Below are 14,706 nucleotides of genomic sequence, written 5' to 3'. Positions count from 1 at the left end.
CCTGTCAAATTGCCTTCTAAATATTTGTATTTATACCTATCAATTACTGCTGCTGTCAGCTTTGGCCAGTCAGTTTGGTCAGTCCTAGCGGAAAACTAATTTTTTTTCCCAGTGAGGAGTGTGCAACAGAGACCTGTAATACATTAACTGCTGAAAGTAAATGACTGTTTCTCTGCCACACTCAGCCATGAATAGAAAACAATCAGACTTCTGTACCATCCCTCCAAGGCTCAGGAAGGGGTCAGAAAGAATATAACAGCCTGAGTAAGGAATACTTTGTGGCTACATCTTCCAAACTGAAACATACCTTCAATGAGGAGACTCATGAAGACACAGGAAGGAAGGCCCCTCCTCAAGGTCATAAAACCAGTAGCAGTTACTAATTCAACCCATAGAGCTGCTTGCAGAGTGTGTAGCCTAGGAGACCTGCTCCAGGGATGCAGCTGTCAGGACTCGACACCCATGCTGGAATGGACTTTTCAATAACACAGCTGCCTTTAGTTATTTGTATTTCTGTAATTCCTCACCTATGCTCCTATAAATAATCCCAACAAACTCTTCAGTTTGCTAAGACTTGTGTAAAATTGCTTCTTTAGTCTGTTTACCTATGTGCTGTCTGACGTGAACAAATGTTTGTTCACATCTTCCAGGATAAGTAACAAAACTCACCTTCTGTCCCTAGTCAGGCGTATCTATCTTGTTTTAAGTATTTATTTTGATTTTATCTTTGTACCTGTGAGTGTTTGACTCAACAGAGACAAGATGGTGTCAGATACCTGTCTGGAGCTAGATTTACAGACAGGTGTGAGCTTCATGACATGGGTACTGGGAACTGAACTCAGGTCCTCTGCAAGAGCAGCAAATGCTCTAAACCACTTAGTTATCTCTCTAGTCCCTCACTCCCACTCCTTACCCCAGTACACCAATAGTAACCCTGAGCCAAGACAAGCACACTCAACTGGTGTGTTGTGCTTTTCACAAGCAATCCATCCTCATGGGGTGTCCTGACACCTGCCTCTGCTCCAAGTAGTTGTGTCTTCTGCACTCACTGTGGACCCCTCACCCCTCCCCCCTCCCCCTGCACAGAGCCTCCATGACCACTGCCAGTCAAGCTGATGTAGGCCCTGCTTTGTGTTTTCTGCAGAGACAATGGCTGAGTAGGACTGTGGGATCCCCATTATCCAGGGCAACTTCCAGCTCTCACTCTGGGTTCACATCCTTCCGGCACTCACAGGTGCGCACATGACTCTACAGCTGCCTCCTCTGACCTCCTGATGAGTCTCTCCTGCTTTCAGCTTCCATCATTTCCTACCCTGAGGTCTCCTTCTTTTAGAGGCACCTCCTGGTTGGCAGGGATGATAGTTTCAGTTCCACTTAGTTCTTTTCAGACCAGTGGAAATTCCCTCCTGGGGTTTAAAACTCGTGAGTCACTGAGACGGCACAGACACAGAACCTACCTTCTACAGCAGCCACAAGCTGTTCCCGGTGCTGCTGGTCCCGGGCACGCAGTGCAGGGCTCTGCATGTACAATTCTCCACCACCACGTGTTGAGCCCAATCTGTTCACCAACTACCAAAAGGACAACAGAGGCCCACTAAGAACCCAGGCTTCTAAAGGGATCTGGACCCTCTCGCTAGAACCAGTCTAATGGTCTAATGAGCATGGACCACTATCTTCAGTATGTTTTGCATAGGTGAAATGGCTCCTAACCCAATCAAGGGCCCCCTAAAGAGCCATTTTCTCTTTCTTCCCTGGCCAAGATGTGGCTGCTCTGCTGGAGGTGGGGTCTGGGGGGCATGAGCACTTAAAAAAGAATAGGAACCTGAAACTGGAATTAACTTTAGTTTATTTAAGTCATTACATGGCATCTGTACTCATTAACTTGAGTACTTTTGCTTCTGGGAAGTCTTATGGGAGGCAAGTGCCCTCCAGCCACAGTTGAAACCACATAGAAGTGGCTGGCTTCCAGACAAGAGTTCTAGTAAGAGCTGGACACAGGCCAGACTGGTCTCCACCTTAGATCTGGGGGCAAAGAGCACAGAGATGGAGGCTAGCTTTGCATGAGCAAGGCTGAACTCTGCAGGTACAATGCCAGACTCATAGGGTAAATGTCTCTACATTTTTATATTAATGAGTGACAGCTTAGACCAGCACCAGGTCCCCTCCAAACAGCCTAAGCATCATCTTGAAATGGTGGGGACAATGGCAAGGGGACAAGAAAGCAGGGCCCAGTCTAATATAAAAGGACAGGCTACAAGTCAGAGGACAGCTGACTAGGGATGGTGGGTGACAGCAACCTGATGTCCTGATGTCTTCTGGCTGGCCTAGAACATCCACACCTATACAGTGGAACCTGGGTTCATTCGGGCCACAGAGGATGGCATTGTCCCTTACACACATGCCTCACCTCACACTCATAGTGTCCCAGGTCTTCCTTGCTGGCTGCCCGGATCACCAGCACCAGCACACCACTGCGGGGCTCATTCAGCATCCGGTACTTGTTGCCCAGGGTTAGCAGGGCACCATCCTTGTACCACCTAGAACCATCCGGAGGTACTGTGAGCCAGTGTCCTGCCAGAACCATCTTCATGGTACCCTCAAGATGCTCAGGGAACTTCCTAAAGAGCTACTGGTACTTAAAACCTCTTCTAGGCTGCCTGAGACCCAAGGGTCCCTAGTAAGGTCCCTTCCTGGAAACCACAGTCCAGCCATGTCTTCCCAGCCACGGAGGGTCCTATGTCCAGCAGGAGTCACAACCCCATGATACCCACTTTCCAGTGATCGGTGGCCATGTACAATCTCCCTGGCCTAGGAGATCATGCTGGCCAGCCCTCCCGCCACTGCAGGAGCTGCATTCTCAACCCTACAGCCCAGGCCTCACCTGATCTGAGGGTATGGGGCGCCTTCCACAGTGCAGGTGATCTGTGCGTCCTCCCCCTCCACAAAGGGGGCAGCCCGGACCTTGTTGACAAATCGTGGGGGCACTGTGGGCCGAGGCAAGGGCAGGAAAGAGAAGGGTATCTGTGAGGGAGCCCAGTGAGCTGGGGTGGGGACTGTGGTACCCTCACCTCCAGCAGTGACTTTCCTCTGGGAATTTCTGGGAGGCCCCTAGCCACCGGGCCTCTTCCACCCTCAGGCTTGCCCCACACACCAGCCCTCCCACGGCCTATATTCTGTGCAGAGTCCGTATCATTGACAGTGAGCTAGTGGGGTGTCCATCACACCAGGAAACCCACTCTGCTCACCTTGTACTAGAATCTTCCCCAAGGTGCTGGCATTGCCAGCAGCACTGGCCGCAAAACACATGTACTGGCCAGAGTCTATACCAGTCAGGTTGTCCAGGATAAGGGTACAGGAGCCATCAGGGTCTTCAATGAGGATGTGGTGTGGGTCCACCTCCACGGGCTTCCCATCTGGAAAGCAGGGACAGGCTTTCATGGAATAAGGTCCCAAAGGGAGAACAAGAGGCTGGGAGCAATTAGTCTCTCTCCGCATTTCTCTCTCCCTCTCTCCCTCTCTCCCCCCTCTCTCTTTCTCTCTCTCTGAGTGTCTCTCCACAAGGGTCCTGACTAATCTCCAACATTCTAGAAACAGAGGGTGTTGGAAGCATCTGAACTGCAGGAGACACTCAATAAGCACAGCTGACTCTCGGTCACTCCATCTTCTCAAGGACTGCACTTCTTCCGGGTTTCTTACTTGGTAACAAAGCATACTTGATGTGAACTCCTCTTCCCTCAATTGCCTCCACCCTGAAAACCTAGAGCCTGAACGAGCCATTCCCTAACAGCCCTTCCTCCTCCTCCTCCTACATCTAACCCTGTCCTATAGCCAACCCACCCCTGTAGCAAGACAAGCACCCAGGGTCTTCCCTGAACAACTAGAGACCACTCCCAGCAGACAGCTCAGACCTCAGTACCAGGCCTGTCCAGAGGGTCCCACTCCCAGGTCATGAGGAGCCAGAGCCTCCCCTCTCCAGTTAGGGAAAATGTGTCTCCTGCAGGGTTGTCCCCACTCATCCTAAAGACAGGCACTCTTGAGCCATCTGCTGCCTATGAACACACCAGACACCTATCTTTTAATTCATTGCCTTTGTAAAACTACTTGAAGACTGAAAATAAATCCTGAAACAATAGAGAAGGCAATGCATGGCTCGTAGTAAAGATTTAAAGGGTAGGCTGGGCATGGTGGTGCATGCCTTTAATCCTGACAGAGGCAGAGGCAGAGGCAGAGGCAGAGGGAGAGGCAGAGGCAGAGGCAGAGGCAGAGGCAGAGGCAGAGGCAGAGGCAGGTGGATCTCTGTGAGTTCTAGGCCAGACTGGTCTACAAAGCAAGGTCCAGGACAGCCAGGGCTGTTACACATAGAAATCCCATCTGAGAAACATATACATATATTTGAAGGCTAAGTCATCATACATACATCCATCTAAACATCCTGGGCAAGCCTGCTTCTTTCCTAAGAGAACCATGGGGAGAAGCAGGTACTTTGCCACAAAGAATCCACAGCCCACTGAGTGATGGTGGCATATGCCTTTAATCCCAACACTTGGGAAGCAAAGACAAGAGGATCTCTGTGAGTTTGAGACCAGCCTGGTCTACTGAGTGAGTTTGGAGACAGGTTCCAAAGGTACACAGAGAAACTTTGTCTTCAAAGTTACACAGAGAAACTTTGTATCAAAAAAAAAGTCCACAGCTCTTAATATTTCAAAACAAGTAAAACTAAACACATTAACATTATCCCAATGATTCTGTGTCTCCATGGACCCAGAGGGACTAGAATCCATTTTATACAGCATGTGGGGACCTTAAGAAAGAATGTCAGCTTCCCAGCTCTGCTGGACACAGATGTCACATCTCAGTTCCACCAAATCTGACACTGGGAGGCATCCTTTGGGTGCCAAGGTCTTGCCTTCTACCTCTGGGTGCTCAGTATGTGGCACTCCGCTGTGGACATGCTGTCCCTAGATGGGACAGACTCCATGTAGAAAGATGGCAGCAGAGGAAGTAACTGCTGCCCAGCCCAGCCTCCTTGTCCCTTCCCAGACTGGCTAACAGAGACAGCACAAACCCAGGATAGAAAAGAGTCCAAGGGTTCATGGAGGTCAAGTCATAATCAGTGACCTTCAATGGTGGCGGGAAGCCAACTATGGAGATGGATTGGCTCAGTCAGACCAGGCACTGCCCATGTAGCTTCAGCTGTTGTGGACATCCTCTGTGAGACTAGCAGCTGCTGACAGGCCATCCTAGGGATATCAGATGTGGCTCCTTTTTTTGTCTTGGATAACAGCCAAAATCCTTTTGAGTTCACAAGACAAGGCCTGTAGCATACATCCACATCACTTCCAAGCCTTCAAGGTCCCTTGACAGACCATTTCTGCGGAATCCGTGCTCTTCTGGGTGGTAAGTTAGAGCATCCATTTCAGATGCCCAGGCTTGAGTGTTGCACTTCACCAGCAGGGCTGGCTGAGAAACCCAACATTCAAGGTTCTGTTCCCAATCTGGAGTGCCTCAGAACTACATCGGCATTCACAACAGCCAATCTTTTGAGTCCTCCATGGGAGAATGCCTTATAGGACTCTTGGACCCTGGGGACAGTGTGTGTTCCACCTGTGTCTTCTTGGTCTCAGACAATTGGTTTGGGGTTGGCCTGGGGGCTTCCCAGAGTGCAACAGCTTGCAGTGGACCTTCTGGACTCCCCTTGGGCACTGCTCTGGTTTCAGTGTGGGTCCCCTGAAGGTTGATCTCCAATGCTGACATTAAGGAGGTAGAACCTTTTCAGAGGAGGGCTCTAGGTGAAGTGGATCTGGTCACGGAGGAGTGCCTTGAGATGGGATCGAAGCTGATCTATAAATGTAACTCAACTTCCCAAGAGTTATTCATAGAGCAGGCCCAGCCGGAGTCCCTTTTCCTTCCTGTCTATCAGGATAGCTCCCTCTATCTAACACATATTCCCACCATGATGTCTGCTGCCACACTGTATTGCTGACAGCCAACAGGTGTCTCACCAGGTAACACTATGCTTTTAGGACTTTCAGCTTCCAGTCCCTGATATCAAAAGATATCTCTTTAGTTTATAAAGAATACGGACTCTGGTGCTTTGTTACAGCAACAGGTAACAGAAGCTCGAATGTTAGCAGGCTTTTGCATGGTCTTGGGCAAACTTTAAGTTTCTGAGACTCATCATTTTGCCAAATGAAGTCTCTGGCATAGGAGGCTAAGCATGGGGCTTGGATCTGACCTCTTTCCAACATGGCCACTAAACACATCATTTTTGAAAATCAACTCTTAGCACATTGTGGGCCTCTGATGAAATCCGAACATTCAGTTCAGTTCAGTGATGTCCTATGTGTCCATTCTATGATAAGCCACTTTGAATGCAGTGACAAGCAGTGCCCAGCCAGCCTCACTCACCAAATGGAAAGAGACGATTTCCCAAATTCACATGAACAAGTGGTTACCCTCCCAGAATGAGGTTCTCTAACCTCCTCATACTCTTCCCAGTGCCAAACTGTTTTGGTTCCCTGAGGGTCTGGATCCATGAATGGTTCATTGTCCAGATAAGCAGAAATACAGCAGTACACAGAGCTCTGCAGTTAGGCAGAGGTGTCGTCCTCTGTTCAGTGGGCATAATTCTAGGCCATTCTTGTAGAATTGCCCCATGCTACTCTCCTTAGTTTTGCCACATAAACTAGAGTGGTGGGTTAAAGGAATCCCTCTTTGGGGCCACAAGGCATAAATCAAATAAAGATGAATTCCTGACAGATTGAGGATACCTGACCCAGACTACAAGGACTCTTGTATAGAACCACTACAATATAACATCACTTTGACCCATCATCAGCTTGACAGATGCAACACTATACTACACGCTAGACAGAAGGCTATTGAGAGATGCTTTCAAGTGTACAGAGAGCATGGCTACATCACACTGGGTCCCCACACCCCACCCCATCAGATGATCCCATGAAACCAAGATGATCCCATGAAACCATCCATACTGTTTCTGGTCAATGAGTGTAGCGTTGTAGTTGACATGAGCGATATGGTCCTATGTGGACCTTCTGCCATCTGATGACCACTCACAATAGCCACTCCAGGTCCTGACTATCCCTCATGCCCCCTGGCCCATGCACTTCAGGAAGGTTTTTGAGGTCACTGAAAGTGGCTTCCCCCTCCCAACAAAAGACTGTCTCTTCTCCTTCATGCTCCTTATTGGGATAATAGTCAGAAGAAAGGACAGGGGCTGGCCACAAGTCTTCACTTTCCTGCTAACAACCCAGCCAAGAGAGAGGGGTACCAGGGATGGGATTCAAACTGACCTCTGGCTTGTTTTTATGAAAAGGTGCTTGTCTAGGAAGACACTTGACCTCTGGATGTAAGGAGGGATAGGTGGATGGGTAAAGGATCAGGTTCTGTGCAATTAGAGGGAGGTGGCTGTGACAGAACCCTCCAGCTCCAGGAGCAGTGGTCACAAGTGATCTTCTCTAGAGTCTAGAGATGATACCCAGGGCAGCTCTCTCAAGTGACCACCAGAAGCCAGGCATGTGTCCTTCTATTCTCACCACCCAATGAGAACTAGGCATGATTCAGGATGCTACTGTCTGCTGTATCACAGGAGCAAAAATGTCTTTGTCCTAGACCTTGGGACTTATATCTATGTGTGCATGCATCTGTACATGCGTGGCATGTCTGTGTACATATATATTTGCAATGTTTATGTATGTGTGCATGTGTAAATGTGTGAAGCATGTATCTGTGCATAAGTATTAGTGAGTCTCTATGCCTGTGTCTGCAGTGTGTTTGTATGCATATGTACTGTCTGTGTATACAGTTGTGTAGTATACATATAAATATGTTTGTATCTGTGTGTAAGTGTATACATGCTAGTGTATATCCATGCATGTAGCATGTTTCAGTATACACTGGTGTAAATGTTCAAGTTATATATGTATGCCATGTACATACAAGTATGTGCAGCGTGTGTATGATCTATGATGGAGCATCCACAGGTAGGTGGGTGGGCACAGAGGCACATTTCAATCTGGGGTCTGGAACTAGGTGATTGTCACTATCAAGCTGCCTATCTGCTCTCAATCCTTGCTGAGGATCCCCCCCCCCTTTTTTTCTCTTTGTGTCTCTGTGTGTGTCCCTGTCTGTCTCTCTCTCTGCTCCTCAGCTCTCTAGACTCTGGAAGACAGAGTATCCATGGGACCACTAATGTCAATAGTAGTCCAATAATGCCATAGTACAAGCTCCAGGCCTCACGGACACCTCATATTAACAGTGTCTGCCGTGGGCATTCTGGGCTCTGGCAGTGTAAGTGTGACTTCAGTCCGAGGTTGGCCATGTGAGAAGTCAGGCATGGCCACAGACCATGAACTGGGAGGCTCGGGTGAGCTCCCTGGCTGACAGTAGTATTCTGGTCCTCTCTGTATCACGGACTGATGCTGGGGGACAAGGAAACTGGCTGCATGATTACACTGGGAGGGATTAATATAAACGTACACATGGCAACTCACAAACCCTGCCCAGCTGACTTCAGTCTGGCCCCTTCTGCTGCAGTAAAACACAACCCTGAACAGAACAAATCTGTGAATTTCAGTGAGTCCATGGAGTGAATGATTAAACTGGAAGAGGCTCCAGGGACTTTGAGCCTGCAGCTGCTATCAAGTGCAAGGGCTTTGGGGATTCCCAAACTTGGCATCAGAATTGCAGGTGCTCTTGGAGACCTGAACTTGGCATCAGAAAACCAGGTGCTCTTGAGGATTTTTCAAGCCACAGTTGATGTCAGGAATAAGGTTCTAGGGGACCCATAAGTGCAAGTGGTGTCAGTGGTGAGGTTGGTTGGAGACTCTGCCCTTTACGGCTCCTCTCGTCACAGCTGAGTCATGTGTGTGCATAATAATCCTCAAGCCCAGCATTGTCTGAAGCTCCCTCCATCCTCAAAGCTCTACTTCCTCATGTGACTGTGTGCCTGTTGTGACATGTGGACCAGAGCTGTTCCTCAGTGCCATGGCTATTGCTTACCCAGGCCCTCATGTCTGTCTCTCACTCATGCAGAAGTTTTTAGGCCTATCATTTCAGAGGGCTGTCATGCTTTTTGCCATTGCCCCAAGCCTCTAGTACTCTGGGTAGCCACAACACTATATGACTTTAGGCTTATTTATTTGTTCATCACCTGTTCCCCACCCACCGTCATCATCCTCTTGACCAGGGGCACCTGTCTTCCTGCCTCTTGGGCCTCGGGTACCACTGGACAGACCCCACCTTCTCAAGAGGTCCTTCCCTGTTGCAGAGCCAGCATCCCACAGTAAAGTTGGTAACCCTCGTTCCCGGTACCTTTATACCAGCTGACGACAGGCTTAGGTGTGCCGGTCACCCGGCATGCCAGTTTGACTGTTTCACCCAGCTCAGCAGTGCAGTCAGCCAATTCCTCTTCAAAATCAGGGGGACCTGGGGACACATAGGAGGGCCATCATGTTATGTGGAAAACAGGTCAGGCCCATAGTCTTAATTATATATGCCCTTGTAGGTTACCCCACTGAATACTAGCATTCTGTGTTCAACAGTGTGGCTGCTACCATCTGGTAACCCAACCTAGAATCAAAGGTGAGTAAGGCCAATTGGATGCACAGCAGGAAGGAGTGGGAACCTTGGTTTAAAAAAAGATGAAGAGTTTGGATAGATTACTCAGTGGGTAAAAGCATTTGCTATGCGAGCATAAGGACCTGAGTTTAAGTCCCCATCATCCACATGGTGTCATAGCCTCTTGTGCCTGTATCCCTAGCGTTGTAGGGGAAGAAAAAGGCAGATATCTGGAGCTCATAGGCAACCCAGTCTCCCCCCAAAAAGTAATCTCCAGGTTCAGTGAGAAACCCTGACTCAAAGAAACAATGCAGAGAGTGGTTGAGCAGAACATCTGATGTCCTCCTCTGGATCCAGAACATATACACAGGCCCACATACCAACACACATGCATACAAGCATGTGTGCACACAAGTATAATCACCAAAAGTTAATTTTTTTTTTCAAGACAGGAATTCTCTGTGTAACAGTCCTGACTGTCCTGGAACTCACTCTGTAGACCAGGCTGACCATGAACTCATAGAGCTCCACCTGCCTCTGCCTCCCAAATGCTGGGATTAAAGGTGTGTGCCACCACCACCCAGCCTAATTGATTTTAAAAAAAAAATATGGTTTGAATGACTCTGTTCTGGCTGAGGAAGCTGGTCCAGGGTACAAGATTCCCCCACATCTTGCAGAATCCATATGGATGCCCTGAGCTTGGGGGTCTCTGTGTGGGAACTTCCTGTCATGTCCCCAAGCGTCCTCTTCCTGGTCAGGGGTAATCTGATACTGCACTTGAATTTCCCTGTGAGGGTGCAGCTATTATACTCCTTCCAGAGCTGACAGAAAAGAGAGTGGAGCCCTCTGCTCCCCAAAGCACCCCCAACAGGCAGTAGGCAAGGGCCAAGGCAGTGCCACCCACCTACCTCAGACTCAGGGTCCCAATAGCCTGGGAGCAGCATAGCTGGACAAATAGGGTAAAGGATCATGCCCCCATCCTATCTTGACTACCATGACCCACAAAAGGACACTCACGCCATACAGGCTGGGCCAGGCGCTGCTGGATGCCACAGATCTCCTTCACCCATGAGTTTTTGATGATGACTGTCCGTGCCTGGAGCAGGTACTTGCGTACAGAGTCCTCCCGCTCATGCCACACCTCAAAGGCACGGTCATCCCCCTCTACCTGGTCATTCAGGTCGATGCTACTCAGCTGTGGGGAGAGGATGTTACCACCCTCAGATGATGTGGGATCCAGGAGGGACACACTTAGGTTACCCTGGGACAGTGGGTACTGTTCCACCAGCCTCCTCTCTGAAGTCTGAGAGACGAACAGTCCTCCACCCACTGCCTCTCAGTCACTTGCCCCACAGAACCCTTGGCAGAGCCCCTGCACACACAGACCTTCATCATGTTCCGGAACACATAGCTGAAGGTGTCAGTTCGAGAGTCTCTCCGGGGCTTGCAGATCACCAGATGGTTTCGGAAGAGGAAGACATGCCGGTTGTGGCCCTTCCAAGGCATCCGGGCCCCTGGTGCCCCCTCCCACACTATGAAGTGGCCCTGGAGGTGTGAATGGGCTCTGGTTAACCAAGCCTCCCCTGTGGATGCAGCCCCCACTGACAGCCATGTATCCAGCTCCCTACCAAGGTCAAGCAGCCACCTCCAAAAGCTTCCTACAGTGCCCCACCTCCAGTACCCCACAGCCCCACCTGGCGGATAGGCTCTCCCAGAGCCTCCAGAGTTCCTGGGTAGTTCTCCATGAGTGACACGTGCAGCTTATTCTCAGCACGCTGAGGCAGGGCGGACACCACTGCATAGGCCTGCTCCAGCAGCGCGCAGTTCTGCCGGTTTCGGGCCTTGTTGCGGATTAGCTCCTGGGGTGAGGGCCAAGAGTCATAGATCCAGGATGCTCTGAACCCAGGAATCCCCCCTCCCCCAACAGGCGCAGCCTGCACAGATGAGGCTGGAGCATGTCACCTTCAGCAAGGCCTGGTATTTCTGCACCCGCTCCACTGGCTGCTCCAGGTAGTGCTGGAGTGGAGGTGGGGGTGGCTGCGTGGGGTCCTTGGCTGACAATGTCTTTTCTGCGTATTTCTGTAGGAACCACAAAGGTGGATTTGTGTGTGAATGCATGATCCCTGAGCTAGAGTCACCTTGAACTGGAGGCTAGGCTCCAGGGGTGTCATAGGTACAGACCTGAACCACCTGAGCATGGCTGTGTCTCCTGAAAGCTGACACACACAGCCCTGCACAAGGGACACTAGGTTACCATCTCACTGGTGGTGGCACAGGTCTTGGGCAGCTTAAAAAACAGCCGAGGAGTACAGAGCCTATTGAATTTCCCACTCGGCCAGGGCCCAGGCAGGTGATGTGTGTGCAGTGATGTGGGATGAGGAAGATGAACTTGGGCTGGCCATCTGGACCAGTGCAGCTACACCACAGAGGGCATTTGAACAAGAACTAGAATCTAGGAGCAAGCAGGGTGTGTGGGCTTGTGATAGGCAGGAAGCACCTTGTAGAACTCCTGGACTGGGGTACTGACAACCACTGACTCAGCTTGCACGCGGCCCACCAGGAACTCAAGGTACTTCTCAAAGGCCTCCCGGTTCTTGATGAAGCACATGGCCACATCATCATCAGTGTCACAGGACTGCAGTTCCTTCAGGAAGCTGCCACAAAGGGAACATTGTCAGCACCTTCCTCCACCAATCAGCTCCAGACCTTCTTTAGAAGAAGGCCAGGATCTAATCAGGACTTGAGCCCTGTAATAGAATGCATGTTGAGTTATGTGTACAAGAAGTGTGTGGCTGTGTGCCCATCCGCCTGCCTATGCACAGGTATGACATATATTGTGTGTGCACACATATAAGGCATTTATATGTGGGTTCATATATGTGTAAGTTTTCTAAAAGAATGCTTGCATATATACATAAGCATGCACAGATGTCAACACATACATGTGCAGGTGTATGTGCAATGTTGTATGAACATTTGTGGTGTGCACACATCTTGGTTACAGGTGCATACATATATATGTTCATGTATACTTGCATGTCTTGGGTGGCAGTGAACATGTATAGAAACCCGCATGCTAGCATGTATGTTGTGAGGTGTATATACATGTACAGAATGGGAAATGTTACATATATCCATGAGCAGGGATGTAAGCATAAATGTGCATGTGTGTGCAAATATGCACATACACATCAAGCACATGGGCATGCACAGTGTGGCAGCTATGCATATACATATGTATACACATGCATGTGTATACCTTCACATGAGAATCTACATGTATATGGCTGTGCACACAATACTCAGAGGTAGGCACTGCGGGCTTTACCCTGCATAAGCCAGATACACAGTAAGGGAAGGTCTGCCTTGTGACACACTAGCACAGGTTCTCCCAGCACAGTTCCTACCCACCCATCACGAGGCCTGGTTGCAAGTGTTGCCTATGTGCTCATATACCCATGTGCATGCATACAGAACCACCCTCCCACCTGCTGTGGAAATGGCTGATGTCCTGCACATTACGAAAGATGACTGTCTTCTGGCTGGCCACAGCTGTAGGCACACGGGGAGATCGGTCCAGGTGTTTCATGTGGTGGCTCTCCAAGAACTGCAGCTCACCCACAAAAGCCTGCTCTGAACTCAGCAACTCCTGGATGACAGAGCTGGCAGGAGGAGAAGCCATTAGAAGGCACTCAGGGGCTCCAGTGGCCACAGGCGCCTGCCCTTTTCAAGGCCCTGGGAACAGCAGCATCATCATCATCACAGGGGATGTTTGCTGTCTTATATCCCTGATTCCTTCAACTGCTAAGTTCGGACACTCCTTGCTACTGGAATCCCACTGTCACCTTTCAGAGAGGAGATGAGGGGTACCTGGGATGAACCACTCCACCACATGACTTCCCCACCCTGCCCCGCCCCAATAATGGAAGTAACCAGGCATAGCCCATGAGAGGACAGCTGCAGGAATCAATGTCAAACTGGTGCCCATCCTGTTCTCTACCTCCACCCACCCCTGATACAGAGTAGGCATTCACAGGTCCCCATAAAAGCAAAAGAGGGTAGGCAACAGGTCTCCATGAGCAGTGGGCCAGCCAGGGAAAAGCTCCACCAGAAACTCACCTCAGCCTCATTCTATACTCATCCTCAGACACAGCCTCCCCAGGGAACTCGGGGGCCTCGGTGGGCCCCCACTCAGGAGACAGCTGGTGAGAGACAGGTGTCTGTCAGAGGTGGGCTGGGCCCTGGCTCTGCCCCTGTGGAGGCTCGGGGCTCCTAGCTTCCAAAAGCAAACAGCTGTGCCAGCGTCCTCTGGGCTGGTGACATGAAGACCCTCTACTTAGTCCCCCAGCCAAGTACCTTGAGCCTCTTGTCCAGGTAGGCAGGTGACACCCAGCCCTGCCTGGAAGGGCTGGATTTGGTGGGCTTGGTGCGTACAAGCCAGCGCAGGGGATGGGCTGAGTCAAGGACCTCCACATACTGGCCTTCTCTCAGAATGATAGCGTCCTGCTCAGCCCCCAGGGGCAGATAGTCGGCTGTTACCACATAGATGTCAAAGATCTGATTGGGCAGGGAGAGGAAGTGAGTTGGGGGAGGGAACAGAGCTGCCCTGTCAGGGCCTCTGGCAGCCCCCAGAGAAGATGAGAAGGCTCCCAAGCCCAGCAGAACAGGCTGAATTAGGAGAACTGAGAAGATATCAGCCAAGCCTGTCAAGTCGCAGAACACAGGACAGGAGTCATGGGGACATTTAGTGTAGATACTGGCTCCCAGTCCCACACAAATGGCAGGAGTGTGGATATTCTTCCTCCGCTTGTCCCAAAAGAAGGCACTACACCCTCAGGGCCTCTAATTGGGGCTGCCTATACTACTTGTTCACATCTCGTCACTTGTCCACCTGCTTGTTCCCTGGGACCTAACAGGGTGCCCGCTACACCAGAGGGAGAAGGGGATGGGAGAAGGAAAGAAGGAAGGGCAGGGTGAAAAAGAGCAAGAAGGGCTCAGAAGGAGCAATCTCCAGAGATCCCTGGGGAATGGGCGGAGTCCCTCGCCAGTACCTGCCTCCAGTGTGTCTTGGGAGCATAAGGCAGATGCTGCTGCCATGAAGACCTGTGGTGAACTCTTCCCAAG

General features: G+C 50.3%; 1 protein-coding gene across 1 annotated transcript in view; it reads right to left on the bottom strand.

Annotated features, from left to right (window-relative positions):
* Positions 1–14,706, bottom strand: part of Obscn (obscurin, cytoskeletal calmodulin and titin-interacting RhoGEF) — a 133,852-nt gene that overhangs the window by 21,739 nt on the left and 97,407 nt on the right. Inside the window, exons 69-81 of the mRNA XM_051180578.1 lie at positions 13,939–14,139; positions 13,702–13,784; positions 13,071–13,244; positions 12,080–12,236; positions 11,545–11,661; positions 11,277–11,441; positions 10,969–11,127; positions 10,600–10,777; positions 9,337–9,450; positions 3,246–3,413; positions 2,882–2,984; positions 2,408–2,537; positions 1,458–1,569 (exon numbers count right to left, since the gene is read on the bottom strand). Of these exons, the coding sequence (XP_051036535.1) occupies positions 1,458–1,569; positions 2,408–2,537; positions 2,882–2,984; positions 3,246–3,413; positions 9,337–9,450; positions 10,600–10,777; positions 10,969–11,127; positions 11,277–11,441; positions 11,545–11,661; positions 12,080–12,236; positions 13,071–13,244; positions 13,702–13,784; positions 13,939–14,139 (1,861 nt within the window). The remainder of the gene's footprint in view (positions 1–1,457; positions 1,570–2,407; positions 2,538–2,881; positions 2,985–3,245; positions 3,414–9,336; positions 9,451–10,599; positions 10,778–10,968; positions 11,128–11,276; positions 11,442–11,544; positions 11,662–12,079; positions 12,237–13,070; positions 13,245–13,701; positions 13,785–13,938; positions 14,140–14,706) is intronic.

Source organism: Phodopus roborovskii, unplaced genomic scaffold, assembly GCF_943737965.1.
Source record: "Phodopus roborovskii unplaced genomic scaffold, PHOROB, whole genome shotgun sequence".
NCBI classification, from domain to species: domain Eukaryota; kingdom Metazoa; phylum Chordata; class Mammalia; order Rodentia; family Cricetidae; genus Phodopus; species Phodopus roborovskii.
This window is presented reverse-complemented; position numbering and strand designations above follow the sequence as displayed.